General features: G+C 40.2%; 3 protein-coding genes across 15 annotated transcripts in view; 1 reads left to right on the forward strand and 2 right to left on the reverse strand.

Annotated features, from left to right (window-relative positions):
- The window catches only part of CIB2 (calcium and integrin binding family member 2), a 64,221-nt gene extending 63,243 nt beyond the window's left edge, over nt 1-978 (reverse strand). For 2 of the 9 annotated variants that reach the window (XM_068958087.1, XM_068958084.1), the window contains exon 1: nt 710-812. Coding sequence is in view for 3 of the 9 variants with exons in the window: in XM_068958076.1 (XP_068814177.1) it covers nt 60-155 (96 nt within the window). In the remaining 6 variants the exon portion in view is untranslated. Of the gene's footprint in view, nt 1-59; nt 537-558 lie in introns of those variants that run through there. The other 7 variants (XM_068958088.1, XM_068958083.1, XM_068958091.1 and 4 more) reach the window with 7 other exon arrangements.
- Nucleotides 979-988: 10 nt separating this feature from the next.
- IDH3A (isocitrate dehydrogenase (NAD(+)) 3 catalytic subunit alpha) lies at nt 989-14,947 on the forward strand. Of its 2 annotated transcripts, none has more exons than XM_068958096.1 (11): nt 989-1,129; nt 3,087-3,149; nt 4,934-5,017; nt 6,379-6,493; nt 7,102-7,289; nt 7,547-7,680; nt 8,570-8,672; nt 8,750-8,814; nt 10,465-10,549; nt 11,073-11,225; nt 13,217-14,947. In XM_068958096.1, the coding sequence occupies exons 1-11, from the start codon at nt 1,103-1,105 to the stop codon at nt 13,298-13,300; spliced, it is 1,101 nt and encodes a 366-aa protein (XP_068814197.1). In that variant the 5' UTR covers nt 989-1,102; the 3' UTR covers nt 13,301-14,947. The 2 variants fall into 2 exon arrangements, with proteins under 2 accessions (XP_068814197.1, XP_068814198.1); XM_068958097.1 differs by lacking the exon at nt 989-1,129 and adding an exon at nt 1,298-1,637.
- Nucleotides 14,948-15,087: 140 nt separating this feature from the next.
- Nucleotides 15,088-16,599, reverse strand: part of ACSBG1 (acyl-CoA synthetase bubblegum family member 1) — a 45,269-nt gene continuing 43,757 nt past the window's right edge. For 2 of the 4 annotated variants that reach the window (XM_068958094.1, XM_009681530.2), the window contains exon 14: nt 16,003-16,214. In XM_068958094.1, the coding sequence (XP_068814195.1) occupies nt 16,138-16,214 (77 nt within the window). In that variant the 3' untranslated portion in view covers nt 16,003-16,137. Of the gene's footprint in view, nt 16,215-16,599 lie in introns of all 4 variants that reach the window. The other 2 variants (XM_009681531.2, XM_068958093.1) reach the window with 2 other exon arrangements.

The following is a 16,599-nucleotide window of genomic DNA, read 5'->3' on the forward strand; positions in this document are numbered from 1 at the left end:
ATAAATTGAGAAAAAATTGCAAGCAATGGCAACACAGTTATCTGGACGGCAGAGCTCACCATATCATAAAAGAGAATCTGTGCATCACTGTTTGTCCAAACAGCTCGCACAGAAGACAGGCGTATTGTCATCATTTCACAGGTAGAAAAGATCATGCAAGTCAAACGAAGAGGTCCTTTCCAGAGGTCTGAGCTCAAACGGCCTTAGTTCTAGCTCAGGGCTTCGCTCTCACAAGCATCCCACGCTATCCTCCCACCCAAGAGCATACGGAAGAAAAAGCACTTTGTAAGTGCTTTAGCCGGGGTTTCAAGAGCGGCGCCTGCCTTCGCGGCCGCAGGCTGTCTCCTCCCTCGGCCCGCTCCGCTCCGCTCAGCTCCGCACCGCGGGCCGGGCCCGGCCCAGCGGCCCGCAGGCACGCTGCTGCCAGCCTTCCCGAAAACAGCGAGCCGGGGAGAACCCTCGGACCTGGAAGCGCGCCCCAACGTGAAAACGGCCCAACTTCAGCAGCTTTGGCTTCGCCTGTTTAAAGTGCGCCTCTTTCTCTGCTGCAACAAATACCTGCCGCTGCTTTTCATGAAAACTTGACTTCTGGTGTAAACGCGCCAATTCCAGAAGCTGAGGTTTTACGGAAACAACCAAACGCCTGCGAACTGCAGAGGGCCTGCAAAACCGCTGGCGGTTGCCGTTACTCGGCCGTCACGACAAGTACCTCCTCGGACACCGCCTCCCGAGCTCCCGACCGTCCTCCGTCCTGCCGGCGGCCCCGGCCGCACCCCAGGCACACCGGCGGCGGCCGCCCGAGGGGCCGGAGCGGGCAGGGGGAAGGAGCCTCCCCCGCGCCGCCTTCTCCCTGAGGCGGCGGAGCGCGCGCGCGGCCAGCGCTAACGGCCGCCGCTAACGGTCGGCGGGGGGCGGGGGGCGGCGCGCGGGCTCCCCAGCTCCACACGGGGCGCGCGCGCTGCCGCAGCGACCCCGCTCGCCCGAGGGCGGGGCCTAAGGGGTCGCGGGGGCGGGGCGTGCGGACGCCGGTTCCGGTGGCTGAGGCGGGCGGGCGCGGGCGCTGGCGGGTTTCGCTCCGCGCGTCGCGGTGCCCGGGAGCATCATGGCTGCGGCCGCGTGGATGCCTACGGTAAGCGAGCGGGGACAGTCCCCGTCCCCCTCCCGCCGCCGCCTCGGGGCCTGGGCGCGCGCGTGACCTTGGCGGCGGCGCCGCGGAGCCGACCTGCCCCGCCGCAAGGTCACGGCGCCGCCGCGCCCCCCCTGCCCCCGCGCCCCCCCCGCGGCGGCGGCGGCCGTTAGCGCCAACGGCCGGAGGCGGCCGCTCCCGGCGGCGCGGGGGAGGTCGGGCCGCCCTTCCCGAGCCCCGCGGCGGTGCCCCGGGGATAAAATGGTGGTCGGGAAGGTCGCGGCGGAAGGGCGCGTGGGGTGTCGGCTGTCACGGAGGCTTCCGGGGGGGGGGGGAGGAGAGACGCCTGTTACCGTCGGGTTGGTTTCTGCCCCCCGTGCCCGCCCGCTGGGCTCTGCTGGCTCTGGAGCGCGGCGCAGAGCAGCGGTTGTCCCTGGGGGTGCCTCCAAGAGGCCTTTTTGCCTGGAGCAGACGGAATCGCTGTTGCGTCTTTTAATACCAGTAGCCCGAGGTAGGCCACGCCGGGGAGCGCGGAAGACCCGCGGGGAGCTGACGGCGGGTGGGAGCGGGTGGCGGCCGCTCGGGCCGCCGTTCCTGGCAGGCAGCGCTCCCGGTCCCTTCTGTCCCCGCTCTTTCCAGGGCTGCCCTGGAAAACGAATCCCGGTCCCTAAGCGAGAACCGTACTGTGCGGGCACTTCGGCTTCTGCAGCTCAGTCCGTTTGCTGCTCCAGCTGCTGCCTGCGAGTCCAATATACAGCTTGCTATGAGAAACGGTACTCGCCTGTCGGTAACGGCCTTGTCCGTGTCACGTTGAGCCGCAGGCCGAAACGAATTCCAGCTTGTTTTTTCCACAGTACTCATTACGATATCCATGAGAATTATATTACTTCTGATCGTTTCTGCTAGTGCCCAGATAGTTTTGCTGTCCAGCTATATTTAACATAGGTGTCAATGAAGATACAAGTGCAAATTGGACAGGAGACAAACTGCCAATGCTGTCCCGCAGCCAGGATAGCTGCAAACAGACTATGCAGCTGAGGATGGTAGAACTGAAGTAGCGTGAGTCTGATTACAGTTGGAAGATCCTCTGACTCTTAAGTCATAGAGGCATGACAAATTCTGAAGAAAAGGATAAGATTGGGAGGCTGTGATTTTTCTGTAGTCAGTTACCTATAGTGATACGGTTGGGGATTTTGTCTTTGGTGCTCTGTTAGGCAAGAACTCCAGCTGAGGTACCTTCTCTATTTGGAAATTTTATGCCAATTCTGACTAGTCAGATGTTAGAAAGTGGAATTCTTTGACTAGAACTGTGTAGATGGTGATTTTCATTGCCAAGGTGAGTTTTCTTTTGTCTTTCATGTGCACTTCAACCACTCTTTACAAATTGTCAGGCATGCAGGAGGTTAAAGCACACAACACAGATGTAAAAGGTCTGAGAACAAAATTCTCACCAATTTCAATGAAATAGAAGTCAGGCTAACGCAAAGAAGTCTTGAAAAGATTACCTCAAATGTGTAAATATGTCATCCACACAGCTATTACTGAAGTTTTCATGTTTGATTTCTCACTTTGCTTCTTATGAATCTTAAGTCTCAGCACGTTATCCATCTTCCTAGGGTTATTGCAAGCTTATTTTAAATGTGTAGTATCTAAGGACTTGGATTACTATGCAGCAATTTCCCCGTATCCCCAGGCAAGATAAGAAATTATGGTGCACTTCAAACTGTGGCCGCGCTGGATTTACCTTGTGCTAATACCCACATGAGGTATTAGTGTCCAGCATGTTATTGAGCAACTTCCCAAAGCATTAGTTACTCTACTCGAAATTTCATCTCAAATAAGTATGAAAATCAAAATGAAACTGTGATTTTTAAAATGTAGAATTGCTGCAATATTGATATCTTTTAAAATAACCATTTGTGTAGTAAAATAGTATCTTTTTTGTTTTATGTTCTTACAGGTTTCTCGGTTGCTAGGTGCTTTCAAAAACCAAAAACAGGTGACCAGAAGTTTTGGTAGTGCTGTGAGTATAATAGTACAATTTTTTTCTTTTAAGAAGTTTCTCAAGAAATGACCTCAGAAACTTACTTCAAGATCACTGTATTATTTTTACATTCTCAAAAAACAAGGCCTAAGTAAGTGAGCATATATGCTCTTAATGCCATGCTGGATTCATGTTGGTTAATTGCTGTCTTTGGGAATTGCATATTACAGAAAAGTGATAAGCTAAGACAGGCTCTAGCACAAGATAGAAGTGGCATGAAAACTTTTCACAAAATCTGGATATAAGCCAGTTCTTCTGAAACTAATTTGGAAATGGGCAAATTAGAAGGATTGTTGAGAAGCTTCTAATTTTCTTTTTATTTTGCAGACTTTCCTGTAAGCAATAGATTTACTTTAAATACTGCTGCTTTTAGTATACCATGCGTAGAAAAGTCTGCCTTTTCAAGGCCTTCTTTAACGTGTTTTAGATGATGACTGTGTATTTTTTTGTAGATGTTTTACTTTCTTTATGTGTGTGCTTAAAGTGCTCACAGACTTCTTCTCAGTGAAGATGGCCTTGAAAATTTCTCAGGCAGATGCAGGGCTCACCACCACTGCACGCTCCCTTATGCGAGACTTAAGTTTGAGGACAAACAGTGGCTTTTAATTGGAAGCTGGTAAAACAGTTAGTGGAGAGGAGACGCTGAACTGTAGCTCATGGCTGATATAGTACAGAAGGATTTAGAAGGTGAGGCACCTTACAGTCTCTCTATACCACACTAATGTTTAGGATGTAGTCTCCTCTGGCTCACGTGTAGTCCTGCTGTACTGCGAAGCAACTGGAATATAAGACAGCACAAAACCAATCTTAAAGGGATTCAGTTAGTTATGTACTTAACATTGCTGCTGAGCTTTCAGTTCAGGTCTTTTATCTGAAGCTCCACATCTTTTGTTTTGCACAGTGAAACTCTCTGGCTGTAATTAGTTAAAAAATCAGTCACAAAATATCCATTGAAATTCAGAATATTTTGCCTGGAGTTTAATTGTAATTGGGCTTTGCAAATAATGCTGTATCTGAGCGGTTTTTTTTGTAGGTAATAAAGAGCTTCTACAAAATGCTGGAAATCTTTAAGCAAAACAAAAAGAGAGAGGGGTGCAAAGGACTAAAATAGTAATCATCCTGCTTTTTTAAACCAAACCGGAATACTTTCTTCCCTGTTAACCTGAGCCTGAGCTGTGCAGTCTGTTTCATCTGCCTGAGGATGATAAAAGACTGGGAAATTCTGTAGGCATTAGGGGGGGAAAAAATTGCCATTGTTAAAAATTGATCTGAGATTTTTAGGAATTCACATGAGAAGTTTAGATAAACCTGAGACTTTAAGATGAATGACTTCTCTAACATGGATCAGTATCACTGGAGTTTGTTGAGAATACTGGAGGTATATGGGTAACAGAGCCATAGCGAGATAATACTATCTCCTCTCCAATTTCCAAGAAGTAAGCATGTTATTTCATGGAGTACTGTGCAGGAACCTGCCTTTCAGGTTAAACTTGTCTTTTGAGAATATGAGTTCTTTCTAGGCAGGTTTTTTAACAATTCTCTTAAAGCCTCTGCAGCCTCCCTTTGAAAGTAAGCTAGTCATTCTTGCTTCTGTCCATTACTGCTATTCTGTACAGTTATTTTTGGCAACAGGAACTTTCTTTTTTATTCCAGCAGTTGCTTGGTTCCTGCAGCACATGAAAATGATTTCTGCATTCGACACAGCATTCATTAGTTGTACTACTGCATTTTTTCTTTTCATTTTTTTTTTTTTTGTTACGTAGGTGCAAACAGTAACTTTAATCCCAGGAGATGGCATAGGACCTGAGATTTCTGCTGCTGTCATGAAGATCTTTGATGCCGCCAAAGTAAGTGCTTATTTTTCTTAGTGTGAATATTGTAAGTTTGGTTACAACACCAAGCCATAACTAGGTGCATTAACAGTGTTTTTCCTTTACCTTGCAAAATATCAAGTCATGTTTAAGCTATTAAGACTTTTACTTGGCAACAGAAAGAGTCAGAAGCTTCAAAAAATGGAAGAAAGGGCTCGGAACTGTTAGCTGGCTGAGGAGTAGAGAGCTGAGAGCAAATGCTGTTTTGAATTTTTGGAAATATGAACTCAATATATCATGTGAAATCATCTTGTTGGTGCAGTAATCTTGAACAACTGATAGATGTTCTTTTAGACATTTTGATTTCTCAGTGCAGATCAAAGCATGTGTGGAAGGACTAGCTTATTCTTAGAAACGTTTCTGCAATTAGTCTGTTGTAGTGTCAAACACGTTCACTTCTGAGATAGGCAAACTGGGTATATCCGAGGGCTGTTTTGGTACCTACATGAGGAACTTCATCAGAACTTGTCAGGTTTCCTGGGGAGAAAATAAAGCTTTTCAGGAAAGAAACTTGTTAAATTGTTTCATATTACTAATGGTACCAAAGTATGTTCCCTCTATTACAACTATCCAGCTTAGATTTGGAAAAGGTGAAGTTCTCTTTAATTATACATAAAGCCCTATAATAGTTTGGCTGTGCAGGTGAGTGACATGGAGGAGTAAAACGTAAGTTTGTGTGTAAGCGCACGTTTGCAAAACTTAGTCCAGTTTGTTCATTTTAAGGGGGCACATTTAGTATGTTATGCTTAGACTGATTCTGTTTGCTTATAAAAGCCCTTGTGTCTTTTCCTTTATGGTCCTTCCTGATGAAATGAACAGGTGGGCAGCCTGTCTCCAAATAGATGATTCTCGTGGTGAATGTAAATTCTGGAAGCATTGTGGGACACTTGTAGACTTTCGGTTAGATAACATGCATCTGTGTTATGTACTGTCTTATAGGTAGTGTGGATGATCAGTTTTGAAATAATTCAGTTTTCAGATGTCTTTTGTCTCTTGAAAATACGACGTCCTAGACAGCTGTAGCAAGCTGAAGGAAGTACCGTGTATATGCAATTCTAATGATATCTGTGTATGGGATACCTAGGGAGGCATCCTGTGGTATTCAAGTTTATGCTGGGATATTGTTCATACTATTCCATTATCAATTATATAATAACATTTTAAAAGTTTTGTTTCTTTTCAAGTTCAAATATTTCATGCTTAGTGTTACTCACCAGAGGAAAAATTGTTTAGGAAGGCTCAAGTAAAATTCCTTAGGCACCATTTTGGTGTAGGGGGAGGAAAAACTGGAAGCAAAAGTCATGGTATTGAAGTTAACATGTGACCAATGCGTTTAGGCACCTATTCAGTGGGAAGAGAGGAACGTTACAGCTATCCAAGGACCAGGAGGAAAGTGGATGATACCTCCAGATGCCAAAGAATCCATGGATAAAAACAAAATGGGACTGAAAGGTATTTTCAGGGTTAATACAAAGATAGCAAATACTGTTGTTGGTATTGTGGGTCTGATTTAAAAGCCCAAGTCCTTCATCTGCAGCACAATAAAATGGCTAATCATAGGGGCCGGTGTGCCAAGTAACCTTCTGCAATCTTAAAACAGGCCTTCATTTCAAGGCCATGACTGTCACAGGTCTTCTAGGAAGTATGTTAAAGAAGGGAGTATTATTCAATACTAGCCTGTGGAGCCTATGCAGAAAGCATTTCCAGTCCTGCTGATATACAGTAGTTATGTGATAACTATATTCCCAACGAGTAGTATCTTACTTCACCTCTTTTATGTCGTTTTCAGTGAAACCTTTTGTAAAAGCTCCTGTTCCATGTGAAATAGGGATCATGGTTTGGCCCTTAAACAGCTGATTAATATTAGTGTGTAGTACTCTTAAGGGCACCAAGAATTCCTGCAGCATTTTGGCCTAAGAGTTAAATAGGAATTTGGAGTTCTTCTGCAAGAGTACCGCAGAATTTTATCTGTGGTTTGAACTCTAAATTTACAGAGGGGCTTATCTCTCACTCATTCTTGTTTTTTGTTTGTTGTTTGGTTGGTTTTGTTTTGCTTTTAGGGCCTTTAAAAACCCCAATTGCTGCAGGGCACCCATCAATGAATCTACTTCTGCGTAAAACCTTTGACCTTTATGCGAATGTCCGCCCCTGTGTCTCAATTGAAGGATACAAAACCCCATACACAGATGTAAACATTGTCACAATTCGAGAGAACACAGAAGGCGAATACAGTGGAATTGAGCATGTGGTATGTTACTAGAAATGTTGTGTTTCTGGCAGGGTTTCTATGTTCCATTAATGATAACTTTGCCTATTTAAGTTGCCTAGTACTAAGAAGGTTTTTTGGTTAAGTTCTCTAGCAATAAAGAAGTTGCTCTCTTGTGAAATGCCTTGTGGAGACTACCCAACTCAGAATTCTTGATATTTTGTTGTCCCAAACATTCATTCCATTGATTTTAAAATTAACTTTGCACTTTTACTAGCAATGCAACTACTGTCTTTCAGATTGTTGATGGTGTTGTGCAAAGTATCAAGCTAATCACAGAAGAAGCAAGCAAGCGTATTGCAGAATTTGCTTTTGAGTACGCCAGAAATAATCAGAGAAGTCACGTTACTGCTGTGCACAAGGCAAATATTATGTATGTCGACGCTTGTTTTTGAGAAAACAATGAACAGTAATATATTTTTAATGATAAATAACTTCATTAATCTTCCTCAGATGTATAACTTCTGTTCATGCTAGTGGGAGACCTTATAAGTAAAGTGGGGAATACTGACCCAGTATCGATAGGCCTATAATAATTGTATACTAATGTTTTTAGTATTCCCCTGACTTCCTCCCTAAGCCCTTATTTTAAAAATAATCTTAAACTAGGAAATGAATTAAAAAGTGAGCGTGAAATTGGCTGGTATCTTCCAAAGCACTTTGTAGTGAACAGAATCACATCCTGTGGTATTACATGACACCACCTTTACAAACTCAGTAAGCCTTTAGTAAATGAATATAAGTTATTTTGAGAGTTACTGTATGCCTATGTTAAAACAATTGATCCAAAAACGTTTTTCGTTTTACATTTTAGGTGGGAATTTAAAAGGGGGGGTAGTGTGTCAAGTAGTCTTCTGCAATCTTAAAATAGGCCTTCAAGGCCATAACTGCCACAGGTCTTCTAGGAAGTATGTTAAAGAAGGGAGTATTATTCAATACTAGCCTGTGGAGCCTATGCAGAAAGCATTTCCAGTCCTGCTGATATACAGTAGTTCTGAGATAATCATACTCCCAATGAGTAGTATCCTATTATTTAAAGGAATTAAAAGGCATTTAAAGGAATTTAAAAGGTATAACTTCTGACTTTAATATATTTAAAATATTATTTATATTTAACAGAAGGCATTACTAATTAAGAGGTTGCTGATTAAGTTTCTGTACTCTAGTATTCTTATTTAATCCTCTGTTGCATGCAGTCGTTTTTATCTTCAGTATTGCTTACTTTCAAAAACTGTAATATTCTTTTGCTTATTGAATTGCAGGAGAATGTCTGATGGGCTTTTTTTGAGAAAATGCCGGGAGGCAGCAGAAAACTGTAAAGATATTAAATTTAATGAAATGTATCTGGATACTGTGTGTCTGAATGTGAGTATTTAGCAGTTTTAATTGCGGTTATTTTTTAGCTTAATTTCTTAATCTTAATAAAAGTGTCCTCTTTCTAGATGGTTCAGGATCCATCACAATTTGATGTGCTTGTTATGCCAAATTTGTATGGTGACATCCTCAGGTATGGAGAGTTCGATTTTAACTAACCCAGCATGTGAAATACTGTCAAGTTTCCAGACTGTTGTTCAGGGTATATGCTAGGCAGATGAGTGACTGTTTTCTGCATCTAGAGTTTAAATCTTTTTAAATTGGAATCTAAATGGGAAGAAAAGATGTCATTATTACACTTCAGTTATTAGTGTGTTATTGAGGGGAGCTGTATCATAAGAATGTGCTTCTTATTAAAGAAGAAAGCTCCCGATGATGGAGACTATGAACGTTATTCACGTGTCTTGGGGTTGGAGGGAGGCAGAAGGGAAACGTCTCCAAATGCATGAATAAGTTTATGGCTTAAATTGTAATAAAGAACACTTAGTTAGACATTATTATTAGACTTTCTAATCTTAGGCATGAAAACAGATTGTGTAAGATGACTGTAGGACCATCATGTTTTGAGCAAACAAGCCATACAGTTACATGATTCTGCATAGTTACTGAAAAATCAACTCTATGGCCTCTTCATGTCCTACCAGGCCTTATTTTCTATATATTTTTTTTCTTTAACACTAATATTTTAATACTTCCTTCTTTAATACTAGCAGCACTTGATGTCTTGATGACAAAATCCATTGGTAGCTATCTTATATTCTGTAAAATGTTTCAGTAAAGTGTAAATTCAGTTAAATACTGCTTAGTAAAACTAAGTGTCGTAAACTGAACTCTTGTGTATAATACAGCATTGCTTCTCTTTGTATGACCAAGGCGAGATTAAGAAAATAGACTGAATCAAAATTAGATTAAAAGCCAAATGATGATTTATAAAATCTCTCCCAGACTCTACATGAATATAGCTAATAAGTTTATTTTAGCTTAAATTTAAAATAGTTCCAAACTTTTCTGCTCATTCGTCATACATCAACTAACAGGTAGGCAATAAAATGGTATGCTAAAATATCCGCGTTTTAAGATTCTTGTTTATTAGCGTGCTCATCTTTGAGAGTACTGTATGATGACTGTAGGCATAGTGGGTTTATCCTTCCCCTTGTTAATTTGGGAGGAAACCCCACTTATGTCAGACTTGTGAACTTGTGCCTCACTGACTGCTCAGTACAGAGAAGGGGGTAACTGTTCTGGTATTACTTGGCACATACTCCTTAAGTTACGTATAACACATTTTAAAACTACTTGTGATTTGCCTCCTTGAGCAAAATTCTGGCGCGTTTATAGAAGGACGTTACATACGAAAAATAGTTCTATTGCATCTTCCGGGAAGTAAGGCTTTTGGATAGTTACAGGGAACTGTCAGATGTCAGATTTTTTTCCTAGCTTTTGAGATTTCTACAACTATCCCATGCTTTGAGTACCTTTTGTTGTGCTTATCTGTCTTGGTTTGGTCAGCTTTATTCTAGAATTTGGAATTTCCTTCTAATTTTTCTTTATTAAGTTGTCTTTTCTACTGGTAGTTCTACTAACAACTTTCAAATGTTCCAGTGGAGTACAAGTGGCTTACAGTATCTGTTCTTTTCCCAGTATTATTCTTAGACTGGTAAGATCTCAGACTGGTAGGTTGGTAGATAAAATAAGCTCTTTACTGTTGCAATAAAATGCACACAAATATTTTAATACCTTGTTAAGAGGCAATTGCATGTGGAATTTCTTTTTTTCCCCTCAGTGACTTATGTGCTGGATTGATTGGGGGTCTTGGAGTAACACCAAGTGGAAACATTGGTGCTAATGGAGTTGCAATTTTTGAATCGGTAAGTCTTCTTTTGTGAGGTAAAATAGCATTGACTATTTTGTCTCAACTTGAGAACCTAAAACTTGTCCACCATACATAACATGACTGTCATTTAACTAAGTTCTCTGTAAAACCTTTTTTTTTTTACTGTGAGGATGCTGAAACTTTATCCATAGAGAGTAGTTAAATTATGTATTATATGTAGGTTTTTCCATGTGCTTTTACTGACTCTGTTTTTCCCCTTTTTTTCATAAAACAAACACCCTCTGTGAAATAGAATTTGAGAACCACAATTGGGAGGTATTAGGTATCTGATTCCTATTTCTACTGAGATACGTTAAGCTGAACTAGTGCCCCTTTCCCATACCTTTGAATTGAATTGTTTTGCTCTTTTCTGTCTCCTTTCCATTAACTGTATCAGTGATGTAAATCCTATTTTAATATGCTTTGTGCATGAGGAGTGGCTTAAATGCATTGAATTGCTTACGGTATTTCAATCAACACATTGACTTCATAATAGATAGGTTCACTTTTATTTCTAGGTTCATGGAACTGCTCCAGACATTGCTGGAAAAGACTTGGCAAATCCAACTGCCCTTCTTCTGAGTGCTGTAATGATGTTGCGTCATATGGGACTGCACAAACATGCCACAAAAATTGAGACAGCTTGCTTTGATACAATTAAAGATGGAAAGGTAATACGAGGGTGCACAAATACATGCAGTGAACTAGAATCACTCTGTCATCACAGCAAAAATTCACTTAGAACATCAAAACAGCAGATGCCCAGATGTGCTGGCCTGAATCATGGGCCGTGCCACAGGAGCAGAGGAATGAGTCTCTGTTATCTCTGATAATAGCAATTATATTACCTGCGGTGGTACCAGATGTGCCCAGCTCAGGAATAGGGACACGTTGTAGCATTCCTCATCTCTCAGCAACCCTTGTCTCACATATCCCCAGCTTTTGTTAATCTAAAAGCTAGAACTGGATATCTGTTATTCAGGAAGGGAATTAGAGGTTTAGATAACTAGTAGTATTTCACTTGTGAAGTTTATAACGCATACAGAGTTTATAAATGTAAATCTGGACCTTGAAGTGAAGGATCCTCACTTGCCTTTACAGGCTTACTCACCCGTCTCTTCTATAGCATCTCAGTCTTGAATGTAATACTTCTGCTCCTGTTCTTCAGGTCAATTATTTTCTTTTTCCCTCCTAACTGCTTTGGCTTCTTTGGGGACTACAAAGGAATAGCTAAGGGCAAAACTACATGTAGTACTTATTTTCTGCTCAAGATTGTATATGATCTCCCTTGGGCAGTAAGTGTCTCCAGATTAGAAACCCCAATGGATAAATGGTGTTGTTTTTTTTTTTTGGCTTGCGCCCCGAAGCCTGACTTGAATTTGTACTCTTAATGTTGTCGGTTCACTTATCCACTTTGACTTCCACCTTATCAAAACATAGTTGGGAAGATCCTGAAGATGGTGGTTAAAGAGGATCAGCAGTTAGCCATGTTGGTGCAATCATCTGGGGCAGGAGCGTAAGAAGCTGCTTTATAATTAAAAGTAACAAACATGCTTAAATGAAAAGTCGTCATTGTTTCATAAGTGGTCTGTTTGCAGCTATCATACTGTGTATAGCAGCCAGTTAAAAAAAAATCTAAGCTTACAAGTGAATAAAGAGGTGCTCCTGTAAAGCACCCATTTACTGCCCTGGAAATGAAATCCTCCATCTGCAGGTCAGTAATTCTATGGAAGATAACGTAATGCAAGTTTTGTGACATGGCTACTTGTTTACTAGTTGCTTAAAATGTTATTATATGTTCACAAAGAAGAGAACATTTTTAAATGGAAAAAAGCAAAACGTAGTTGAAACGACAGTATCTTAAAATAGTAACCTTTATTGCCTCATGTGCTTGCAATTTCTCTCCCCCCTTCCTTCCTCCCCCATGCCATTTAGGAACTGTGCGTGTGCGTCTTATAAGGGGAAAACTAATAATTTAAATTTACCTCTTAGACTGCTTTAATCTTGGAGGGTTGGACAAGTAATCTTGTTACCACATTTTTTTTTGATTTTACTATCCTCATTGCACCAGAATTGTACTTGATCAACAAGTTTCTTTAACTCTGCGTTTTTCCATCTCTTGATGAAACTAAGCAAACTTAAGAGCACTCTTAACATGGAGCATTTCAAGACCTATCTGTGTGCTTTTTCTCCTTTTAAGAACAAACAACAGAAACTTCATGGAATGACACTTCTTCTGTTATTTGCCTTTGCATTGAGTCTATACATATATATATATATATATATGAATTTCATCTCCAAAGGACAAACTTTTCATGAAAATGTAACTACTTTCAATTTTGTATACTTCTTTTGTGGCCAAGAGACTTTAGAAGCTCTGGCCAAATTCACTTCCTTCATTATTTGGAGTTAAGAAAAAATGATGCTGAAATGTTAACACTGTGATAACATAGCACTTGATGTTCATAGTCGCTTTCTCTACGTACTGTAGTTTTCATAGTCCTTACTGATGAAAGCTATAAGGGATGTAGAGAATCTCAACCTGAATATGTTCCTTTTTATCCATATTTAGTATCCATATACTACATATGAAAGATAAAATGTTTAGAGGCAAGAATAGCCGCATTAAACACTTTAATAATGTTGGTCTTTCTTCCTTCAGGTCTTGACAAAAGACTTGGGAGGTAACGCGAAGTGTTCAGAATTCACAGAGGAGATCTGCCGCAGAGTACAGGACACAGACTAAACTTTGCTCGTACTGCTTGTATTAACTCCTAAAGGACACATCATACAAAGTACACTATATGTAACCTGATATCTATATGCATATAGTTTGCCTGTCTCTTCAGAGAGCAAACTTTTTAGTTAGGGCCTCTCCATTAATAAATACGGCCCAAAAGGCTACAAATGATGCTTGTGCCTGCTTTCAGTGGACTTTTCCAAAAGTGCTTTGTCTTATTTATTTGTTTCTATCTGGTGAACTTTTTTACGTCCAGGTGAATTATTTTATTGTCATTGTAACTGTCTACCATTTTCCATTTCAATTAAATGGTTTTTACTTTCCAGGAAGAAACTTTGTGTAAATATAACAATAACAGAATTAGTGAATTGTAAAGGCACCTTAATGCTTAAAACCTACTTTATTGGTCTCAGATAGGTTTTCAGCCTAACAATAGCACAAAATGATCTTTATAAAAAGAAACGGGTATAAATAACTTACTTACTTAAATAACAATTTTGTGTTAAAAGCAATGAGGAAACACTTTTAGGTGCTCTGGTGATCCATGAAATACAACTTCATCCTTCAAGGACATGAATAAAGAAATGCAAAATTCTAGAGACTTAATCTATTTGTTTAAAAAAAAAAAACAAAAACATAAACCAGCTAGAGATGAGAAATAATGTTAAAGTAAAATTATTTTTCAAAGCTAACTATCCAAATAATTCTTTTCAGTTTTCCTCACTGAAACACACTTTAATTTACAACCGCGGTCTCCTCGGGAAGAGCAAATTATACACATTTATTTCTGCTATATACTGTGAAGGGGGAAGTATGAACTTTGCAAATTTATACTAAATATTCCATTCAGCATCCAGACTTCAGCTAAAATGCTTTTTGTAGTGTGCTTTCCTTTAATGCCTAGTCTGTTCAATGTGTCTTACTGTATTGGCTAGTAAATTTAGTTTAGAAGCTCTGAATGTAATGGACTACTCCTAAAGGGATTAAGAGAGATCAAAGGTTTGGCTCTGGTGCCCAGGTTCCAGAAACGTTTTTCATCTGCTATTCAAGCAGATCTGAGAATTTCTTCTGCTACTGAAGCTTAATGAGCACAAAAGCAACTTTTTTCCCTCCCTTCTTTATTGCGTATGGGTGATACAAACGAGTCTTATTGGGCGTTTTAAGATATGCTTCCATTAGTACATCCCACAATAAAATGCCTATTTTAAAATTCATGGCTATAGTACAGGATTATCACTACTGCCAGAACTGGCTTCTTAAAGCTTAATTCTGTTAATAGGTATTATACCGCTTAGTTACTTTCTATTAAGACTGTTTAGGCTGGTTGTTGCAGAAGTAAAATCCCTCTGAGTTAATTTTGTCTAGTGCCACTCTGTAACGTAAGCATCCCAACCTTGTAAACAGTCTAACAACGTGTGTTTAGGAAGGGAAACGAGCTTTTTTCCTTGCACGCTCTGTGCTTGGTTAATAGGGTAACATTTCCTTCTGTGAGATACAAAAGATACAGTGGTCTCAAACAGAATTTTAGCTTCATTTGAATGCATATACTGTTGCTGCTGCTTCCTTGTTTCCTTTAGATTATTCTAGTTAAAGAACTTCTGAGTTATCGTTACGCACAAAATGGAAAAAAAATAAAGACTTTTCAAAGTCCTATTGCTTGTTTTGGTTTATGTAATCCTAGGCTGCTGTCTTGTCTGATGCTTTGAGCTGATTGCAATAAGCTTTAAGTTTACAGGTTGTATAATGCTGCATGTTGGATCTTTCATGAAAAGTACTGCTTTTTTTTTTTTTTTGGTCAAGAATAGTGGTTGTAGACTGCCTGCTTGCGTTAGCCGTTACAACTCTCTGCCAAAGATCACTTACTAAGAGCAGACTATTTAGATAGCTTTTTATCAAGTATGTCCTTCACATAATACCATGTGATTAATTAGAATTTTTGATAAAGAGGAATACAGCTCACGTTTGTCAGACTTAGTACAGTGTGAATATTGAAACAAGTGGAGTTGTGACACAGTGGCTAACTTGCATGTTTTCAAGCACATCATTAAAATTGTCTTTACAGCACTTTTTATTTTTTAAAGAGGTTTCTGTTCTAAATAGCACTTTATGTAAGATCTCCTGTATTTGCTACTTTGTACCTTTTAATCTTAGGGAGCTATTCCCCCCACCTTTCTTGATGTATATGTTTTTAGGGGAAATAGTAATGTTTTTTCAACTTGATTTAAGAAATGAGCTGCCGCTTTCACAAAGCGTCTGAAGTATACCCACTGTAAAAGCAGAAAAAGGAATGTTTTTAGGCTCCGAAATTTTGTGTTAAGAGAACAAAAAGAGATGTTCTGGGGGTGTGGGGGGGGAACAGACCTGCTGATCTTTTAATAATCATCACCTTTATCACCGTGCAATAGCATTTTTACTAAACAGTACTGTTAACTACTGATCTACTAAAATACTACATAAGCTACAGGCAGCCTTTTGCAAAACAACAACAACAACAAAATCACAGTGTAATAATTTTCCTTCTATTTCAGTCTAGATGAATGAATGAATTAGTTATATTCACTTTACACAACATATTAAGATGTTTTCAACCTTACTTATTTAGAACCTAAAGGAAAATTAGTATTAGAAAAAGGGCAGACTGAGTAGATACTTCTGGAAGAGAGTATAAACTATCAATCAGGTGAGTATCAGAGGAACACCTAAATCAACACAGCAGTTTTCAAGTGCATCAGTTCAAGAGACTGCAAAACCAGAACAGAAGCACAAATCTTCCTTAATGCTATTGATTAGGAAATAGTTTCTTTAGCTCACAGATCTTCTTTAATGCTGGCAAGAAATGCTTCTTACTCTCCATAGAAGGAGTCTACTTCATCTCTGTATTTCTCAAGCACGGTGAGCCGTTTTAACTTCATTGTTGGACCTTAAAAGAGGAAGTTAGTCACAACAGCAGAAATCGGAACAAAAATTCCTACTCGTTTCCTGCTTTGGTTCATGATCCAACAGGCTCTTCACTGATCTGCAAGCCTATCTGCTAAAAGTGAGAAGCAAGTGTGAGAGACAAGGTTGCCTCCACATAAACACGAGCACTTGAGAGGCAGCTGCAGCTAACAGGATGGTGACTGACAACTCCTTGCCTTTTGTCATGAAAAACAATTAAAAGGATGACTTTTTGAAAGATTATAAACAATTTCCAGTTTATTCAAAGGACCTGATAAAATAATGTGCTTTTGCTTGGGACTCTTTTACCTGGCCTTCTGTTTCACTACTGTCTTTCTTTTAATGATTATTTTTCAGTATTATTGCTG

This window comes from Struthio camelus, chromosome 12 (genome assembly GCF_040807025.1).
Source record: "Struthio camelus isolate bStrCam1 chromosome 12, bStrCam1.hap1, whole genome shotgun sequence".
In the NCBI taxonomy this organism is placed as follows: domain Eukaryota; kingdom Metazoa; phylum Chordata; class Aves; order Struthioniformes; family Struthionidae; genus Struthio; species Struthio camelus.

What these genes read in the sequence shown, in the direction of transcription:
- IDH3A (XM_068958096.1), top strand. Translation starts at nt 1,103, where the DNA reads ATGGCTGCGGCCGCGTGGATGCCTACG. An exon ending in CGGCCGCGTGGATGCCTACG is followed by an intron (nt 1,130 to 3,086) that starts GTAAGCGAGCGG and finishes ATGTTCTTACAG; the next exon opens with GTTTCTCGGTTGCTAGGTGC. An exon ending in TTGTATGGTGACATCCTCAG is followed by an intron (nt 8,815 to 10,464) that starts GTATGGAGAGTT and finishes TTTTCCCCTCAG; the next exon opens with TGACTTATGTGCTGGATTGA.